General features: G+C 39.4%; 1 protein-coding gene across 1 annotated transcript; it reads left to right on the top strand.

Annotated features, from left to right (window-relative positions):
* Positions 1-6,929: 6,929 nt before the first annotated feature.
* LOC147615838 (chlorophyll a-b binding protein of LHCII type I, chloroplastic) lies at positions 6,930-8,029 on the top strand. Its single transcript, XM_086778443.1, has one exon. The coding sequence runs from the start codon at positions 7,110-7,112 to the stop codon at positions 7,914-7,916; it is 807 nt and encodes a 268-aa protein (XP_086634569.1). The 5' UTR covers positions 6,930-7,109; the 3' UTR covers positions 7,917-8,029.
* Positions 8,030-8,271: the final 242 nt, after the last annotated feature.

The raw sequence follows: 8,271 nt of genomic DNA, 5'->3' as shown, positions 1-8,271 counted from the left end.
AGTAGGGTAGCAGTGCAAAAACACTATTAAGCTTTAACAAAGGGGAAGGCTTCTATTTATAAGAAAAAGTGAGCCTCTAACCAAGCAAATTGATTCTAGAATTTTCCAGATCAGTTTGGTCAATTTTTGACCATTTTTAGGTCAGTTTTGCTCACTTTTTGGATCTAGTTGAAACAGGAGAGAGGAGAGATAAAAATATCTCATTATTTGGGAGTTTAAAACTCTCCCACACATGTGAAATAGGGGCCTCCTTCATGAGGGGAATTCCCCATACTGAGGTGTCAAAAATGCATCATTTCTTCTAAATATCTCTCTTTTTTAACTATTAACCTTGTCCTTTCTTATGTGAGTATTTACTCATTTTTGGGAGATTTTCCTTTTATTCTTCCATTTATCTCCTCCTTACATTTGGATGAATCTTATTGGTCCATAGGAGCCTTAATTTAAAATTTCAAAAAAATCTTGACCCCTAGGATAAGGTCTCAGGATAAGGCCTCTTGAACAGATTATACTTGATTTCTAATGCACCTTCTGAAAATCTTTTTGAACTTCTGTTTCGAGGGAACTTATTTTAATAAGAAGAGATATTTTTCCATCCAAAAATATTTAAAAACTGAATTACCACTCTCTAAAAGATTTTCTCTCTCTAGGCCAAAACTGGTAGAAACAAGATCTTTTATATTTCTGAAGAGGGATTTGATTACAGGGGAAGATACTGGACATCCTGAGAGGCTGGGGAGGAATCTTACATTCTAGCCCACTTAAAAAACGCGAGATGTCCTCATCTCGCAGGTGGAGTATGATCTCTTTCATCTTCTTCTTCTTCTTCAATCACTTCCAGCGTTACTGCCTTGGAAGTGGACGGCCGATTTGGAAACAACTCTCCTTGACTTCCCTTATTCTGAGGTGGAGGTCTTGCATTACTTTGGATTGAAACTACAGGTTGGATAGAGGGTCTATCTCTGGGATTTCCCTGATAGAACCCTGATTACTCTGGACAGAAGGGGCTGGAGTATGGAATCTTGATCCCTGATTTTCTTGCCCTGAAAACCTTGATCCAAAAGGAGTTGGGCAATCCATACTGCGATGTCCAAATCCTTGACAATTATAGCATTTCACTCTCTTGTTCAAGGGTGGAACTTCTGATGTTGAATTCCAGGGGATTGAGTTTCGGGAAAAGGACATTTCTTCCATTTTGGAACTTCCCATATCTTGGGTTTAACCCTGATATCTCTTAGGCGGAGGAAGGTTGGAATCACCTTCTGGGAATAAAAACCTTTTGAAAGGTGATGGTACTGGCTTTGGCGGGACCTTGATATCAAAGGCTTTGGCGAAATCCTTCGCCATCCAAACTGCTTCGGCCATGGAAATAGGTTTGGCATGCTTGACTAAAGTATCCAATGGCTCGTTCATTCCCCGAATGAACGAGCCATCAGCTGCTCTTCATCCAATTGAGGGGAATATTTAAGAAGAAGGGCAAAAGCCTGATGGTACTCTTCAATTGTCCGGTTTTCCTGCTTTAGTTCCAAGAACTCATTCATCTTAGTTTCAAGAAAGCCTGGGGGACAAAACCTCTTTCTGAGGTAAGCCTTGAGATCCGTCCAGGTTTGGATATTTCGGTCGAGACGGTTTGTCTCGCAGTGATTCCTTCACGCAACCCTGGCCGTTTTCACAATCTTTAACATGGCGAGAGCCATCTTGCTTCTCTCATTGAAGCCAGTTACATCAAAATATTCCTCCATGGCCTCAATCCACTTTTCTACAACTTCACCTAACTGTTTTCCTTCACCCTTGAAGGGACCAGGCTGTGAACTATGAAGAGTTTTACGAACATCCAGGTCGAGCTCTTCTTCATCGAGTTGGGGGTTAGCATTTCTGCCACAATGACCTCGATCCATGTTCCTATCAATACGAAAATTCTTGTTAAGTTTCTTTATTTATGATTCAATCTGATTTTTGATTCAACTGATTCTGGGGTTCTTTAAATATAGGTCGGCTCTCCACATAATCATGGGGTAAAGATACTCATATAGAACGCATTATCAGATAACAATTCATTTAGAATATCTCATTCATATCTTTAACACAATAATGGTCCATCAGACTGAATTTTTCCATCTGAACAGTCCTCCATGGGGATTTCAAATTTTCAGATTTTTAATTTATCATCCCTTACCTTGATTCACTGATCAAAAGTTAATAGTAGTAATCTGCCAGCACAATCCACTAATCTCATAGTGATTTGCTGAAGTCATTAACGTCATTCCAATTATGAACATCATCACAGGGACTCGTCCCATTCATCCTCATTGTGGTTTTGCTCAGCCTATTACATTTCAACCAAATTTTAGGGATCATCATTTTTCAATCAGAATCCAAATCAACTCATCAGTTCTCAATCAGAATTTAAAATCATATCAACCACATTCGAATTCATCATCTAGATAGTATTGATACTTATAATTTCAAGTCTTAGATTTACTGGTATATACTGCCAGTAAAGAGCTGCAGTTATATCCTCAGTATATACGGGTAGTCACGGTCATATCAACCACATTCGAATTCATCATCTAGATAGTATTAATACTTATAATTTCAAGTCTTAGATTTACTCATATATACTGCCAGTAAAGAGCTGCAGTTATATCCTCGGTATATACGAGTAGTCACAGTTCTTGGAACTATAAGGTAAATACCATCATGTCTAGGCCTCAAGCAAGTCAGGGATTCCATACAATTGCGGTACTTCCATTTGAAGACCCAATTACCAATTTACGAATTTCAGTTTGAATATCAAATTGTATGAATTTTATCGCACAATTACAACCTTTTAGTGCTTCTTGATAAATTTTTGACATATTTGGCTTCTCGGTTGATCCTCATTAGCCAAATAGCTCTGATACCAACTGTAAGATCCCTGTCCCCAACAAATTCAGGGGTGCTAGCAGCGGAAGTAGCACTTCTTGCACGGGATAGGGTCCCACACTCGGGGCCTCGTCCACGGATATCCGGACAAGAGACTAATCCATCGGTTTTTCCAAAACCGAACCCGGAAAAACTTCCTTTGCCCAGAAAGCACGGGCGATTCCACCAGGATAACTTTTCCCTAACGTAGTCAAAAGCCTTAACTAACTGATCTCATCTGACTGAACCCGTAAGTCCCATAGTCAGATTAGGGAAAAAGACTGTACTTGGATCATAGAGACCAACGCTTTTTTCCTCATTGAGAGGCACAGCCGTTGATTCTTTTCCATAGAACAATTTTTGTTCGGAATTTACTTCATCTATCGAACTAAACAGAAATTGAGTCTCGATTTACGGATCCATCAGTCCAGCCTAACCCCATCCAGTCCCATGGGTTAGCCAACCACCCAACCACTGTAGTGATGGGATCCAATTAGGAATTTGGTTAGGTTTTGTCCCAGGTACCAGGGGAAAGAGTTCCCAGGCCCCCTAGCCGGATGTTCATGCAAACATAAAACTAGTCACACCACTTACACACCCAATATGAAATTGCCTTTTTTCTTAGCATCAGCTATCTTTAAAACAATCCTTTAAAGAAACCATTGTGTCACTGATCACAATCCTCAAAATTCCTGGTTGAATCCTTATTTCCAATCATTCCTTCATCGGTGTACTTATGGCATCATTGGCAACTAGAACGCTCACCACCTGTTCACATAGGGGCCTTTTCGATAGTTCCTAGCTCATAGTAGTAACCGGCAATATATTCACATAACAAAATGGAATCTACGTGGAAGATCAGCAAGATCAACCAACAGATCCATATAAAAGAGTCATGGACTCATCTGTTGAGGACCAGCAAGGTCAATCAACCAGATCCATACCCGGTTTCAGAAAACAACTCTTACTCCTTAATTCAATATCTTCCACGATGCATGTGTGGGTATCTTCGGCAACCCAGAGCCTGAGCACCGTATGGTCAGCACCCTCTAGGATCCTTCGTAGGTCACCTACTAGCGTTTCACTCATAGGCCGCTTCCTTGGTCCCTCATCCACCGTACCGAAAGCTCACCATTTAAATCAAACCGTACCGAAAGCTCACCATTTAAATCAAACCGAGGCTGGTCAAGTCCTCGGCTGACCATGCTATGCGAGACGTCCTCCGTTGACTCTCCGTCACAGCTGTTGGAACTTTATCAGTTAGGTCTCCACGACCTTATTCATAAGACAGTAAAAATGCTTCTCTAGCATTCTTGACATAAAACAGTCATTTACAAACAGGTCACAAATTCAATTTCTATAATGAACTCTCGTCTTTCCACATTATCCCTCATCATCAGTCCACATTACTTATTCCACATTCCATTCATATGTGTACTCATTCTCATCCAATCACATCATTTTCCATCTCATCACCTTAGATTCATTCACATCACATATCATTTATTCACATCCCAATTCACATGTCATCACATCTCATTCATTCACTCATATCGACGTCACATCATTTCACATACACATTCGCATTCATTATTCTATATACACATCCACATTCGTACATCCACATCCATACATCCACTTCCACATTCGCATTCATACATACACATCCATATCCACATCCATACATCCACATCCATACATCCAGTTCCACATCCACATCCACATCCACATCCATACATCCATTTTCACATCCACATTCATACATCCACATCCCCACTCACATTCATACATCCACATCCACATTCACATTCATACATCCACATCCACATCTACATCTACGTTCATACATCCACACAACCATTTTCACATCCACATTCATACATCCACATCCACATCTACATCCATACATCCACATCCACATCCACATCTATACATCCACATCCACATCTACATCCATACATCCACATCCATACATCCTCATCCACATCCACATCCATATTCATACATCCACATCTACATTCACATCCACATCTACATCTATACATCCCTTTCCTTCAACCCACATCATTCACACATCAAACCACATCATCTATACATCCATCCACATTAATCTACATCATTCACACATCAAACCACATCATTCATCCATCCATTTACATCAACCCACATCATTCACACATCAAACCACATCATCCATACATTGATCTACATCATTCACATCCTAATTCACAGGACATCACATCCATTCATCCATTTACATTTATCTGATTCATATCACTTCCATCCATCCATTTATAGAATGTAAGAGAATTTTAATTTTTTTGATATAAAGATTCTTTACGCATCTAATTAGGCATAAAGACAACTTTAGTAGGAATAACACTTTTATAAAAATCTTTTTATGTATCTATTTATGCATAAATTCAATTTTAAGAAAAATAACACTTTCAAATTAAAAATAAAATTTTTATGCATTTTACTATGCATAAATTCTATTTTAATGAGAATAACACTTTCAAAATAAAAATAAATCTTTTATGTATCTATCTATGCATAAATTCAATTTCAATGAGAATAATACTTTCGAAATAAAAATAAATCTTTTATGTATTTTTTTATGCATAAAATCAAAATTAATAAGAATGACTCTTTTGGATTAAAAGTAAAATTCTTTATGCATCTATTTATGCATAAAATCAAAATTGATGAAAATAACTCTTTTGAATTGAAAATAAAATTCTTTATGCATCTTTCTATGCATAAAATCAAAATTGATGAAAATAACTCTTTTGAAATAAAAATGGATTTCTTTATGCATCCTTCTATGCATAAAATCAAATTTGACGAGAATAACACTTTTGGATTAAAATAAATTCTTTATGCATCTTTCCATGCATAAATCCAATTTAGTACGAATTACACTTTTAGAATAAAAGAATTTCTCTTATGCATCTTCCCATGCATAAAAACTAAATCCAATGAAAAATAATTCTTTTAAAATAAAAACTTTCTTTTATGCATCTATTTATGCATAAATTCTATTCTGATGAAAGTCACACTTTTATAATAAAACAATTTCTTTTATGCATCTAATTTATGCATAAAATCCATTTATGAATGAAAATCACTCTTTTAATAAAAAAATCTTTTATGCATATGTTTATGCATACGAATCATTTATGATAAAAATCACTCTTTTAATATAAAAAAATCTTTTATGCATACAAATCATTTATGATGAAAATCACTCTTTTAATATAAAAGAATTTCTTTTATGCATCCATTTATGCATACAAATCATTTATGATGAAAATCACTCTTTTAATATAAAAGAATTTCTTTTATGCATCCATTTATGCATAAAAATCATTTATGATGAAAATCACTCTTTTAATATAAAAGAATTTCTTTTATGCATCCATTTATGCATAAAAATCATTTATGATGAAAATCACACTTTTAATATAAAAATTATCTTTTATGTATATGTTTATGCATACAATCATTTATGATGAAATCACTCTTTTAATATAAAAGAATTTCTTTTATGCATCCATTTATGCATAAAAATCATTTATGATGAAAATCACTCTTTTAATATAAAAGAATTTCTTTTATGCATATGTTTATGCATACAATCATTTATGATGAAAATCACTCTTTTAATATAAAAGAATTTCTTTTATGCATCCATTTATGCATAAAAATCATTTATGATGAAATGGGTGGATGGATGGCTTGATGTGTTGATGTATGGCTTGATGTGCACATGTATGGTGCGAGAGCAAGGAGGTGGGCTCTTCTTTTTCAAAATATCCTAAGGGTGGGTGGGGGGCATTTTGATGGTGGGAAAGCAAGGAGGAGGTACCTTGGGTGGAGTGTGGAGTGTAGGAAGAAGATGAGGTAGGGGGAAGGGGAGAATCTGAAGGGCAAGCGAGGGCTGTCGGATGGAAAGGATCGTGTGGCTGTGAGAGGAGGTAAACAGCCAGTTTGATTTATGTGGTGTGGAAAAAAAAGGATGTAATTCTGAAAAACGAGAGGACGAGATTTTTTTGGTGCCATGGGGAGTGCGTTCATTGGCTCGGGAAACGGATAAGATTAGCTGCTTCGTCTGTGGGCGCTTGGCATTCTATATAGTTCGAGAGCTTCTCCGTCAGACCATCACACTCCTGCGTTGCTTGCTCCGTCAACCTCTGCGCTCAGCCATGGCTGCCATGACCTCCGCTGCCCTCTCCTCAACCACCCTCGCTGGCCAGACTGTCCTCAAGCCCCAGAGCGAGCTCGCCTCCAAGGTCGGCAACCTCGGCGAGGCCCGCGTCTCCATGAGAAAGTCTGTCTCCAAGTCTATCGACAGCCCCTGGTATGGCCCCGACCGCTTGAAGTACCTCGGCCCATTCTCCGGCGAGGTTCCCAGCTACTTGACAGGCGAGTTCCCTGGCGACTACGGCTGGGACACCGCCGGTCTCTCAGCCGACCCTGAGACGTTCGCCAAGAACCGCGAGCTGGAGGTGATCCACTGCCGGTGGGCGATGTTGGGAGCGCTGGGATGTGTGACGCCGGAGCTGCTGGCCAAGAACGGTGTGAAATTCGGCGAGGCTGTGTGGTTCAAGGCCGGTTCTCAGATCTTCTCTGAGGGGGGTCTTGACTACTTGGGAAACCCGAGCCTGATCCACGCGCAGAGTATTCTTGCCATTTGGGCTTGTCAAGTTATCCTCATGGGCGCCGTGGAGGGCTACAGAGTCGCCGGCGGCCCGCTTGGCGAGGTCACCGACCCCATCTACCCTGGCGGCAGCTTCGACCCATTGGGCCTCGCCGACGACCCCGAGGCTTTTGCAGAGCTGAAGGTGAAGGAGATCAAGAATGGCCGCCTCGCCATGTTCTCCATGTTTGGCTTCTTCGTCCAAGCCATTGTCACTGGCAAAGGCCCCATTGAGAACTTGGCCGACCACCTTGCTGATCCCACTGTCAACAACGCCTGGGCTTACGCCACCAACTTCGTCCCCGGCAAGTGAATGCTGTTTACCCTGAGTATAATCTGAGCAGTGCAGCACGATTCATACGCTTATTTGTAACCATGTGGGTTTGTTGCTCATTTTTAATTTGAAGAGGTTGTGTTTTTGCATGCCGACATTTGTCCTGCCCTTTTTTGTAGTGTCCGAGCTCTTTTCCCCCTTCCTCCGCAATGGAGATGTCTCTCTGTGTTCTCTTTCGAAAGATTGAAAAGATGCCCACGTGAATTTGGAAAGTAATTATTTCAATCCTCTTGCGATGTTATGATACTTAATTGTGCCCTCAATTCTGTTTAGACTCAAATAATTTTTTCAATTCTCTTTCGGTTCTGTGGTTGCAAGTGTACCTTAGATATTT

The sequence above is a fragment of the Cibotium barometz genome, chromosome 39, assembly GCF_041138505.1.
Source record: "Cibotium barometz isolate CiBa-2024 chromosome 39, ASM4113850v1, whole genome shotgun sequence".
In the NCBI taxonomy this organism is placed as follows: Eukaryota; Viridiplantae; Streptophyta; class Polypodiopsida; order Cyatheales; family Cibotiaceae; genus Cibotium; species Cibotium barometz.
Note: the sequence above shows the minus strand (reverse complement) of the source record. Positions and strands in the feature narration are given on the sequence as shown.

Bases quoted from the DNA above. Each gene is read 5' to 3' on its own strand.
- LOC147615838 (XM_086778443.1), top strand. From the start codon at position 7,110: ATGGCTGCCATGACCTCCGCTGCCCTCTCCTCAACCACCCTCGCTGGC.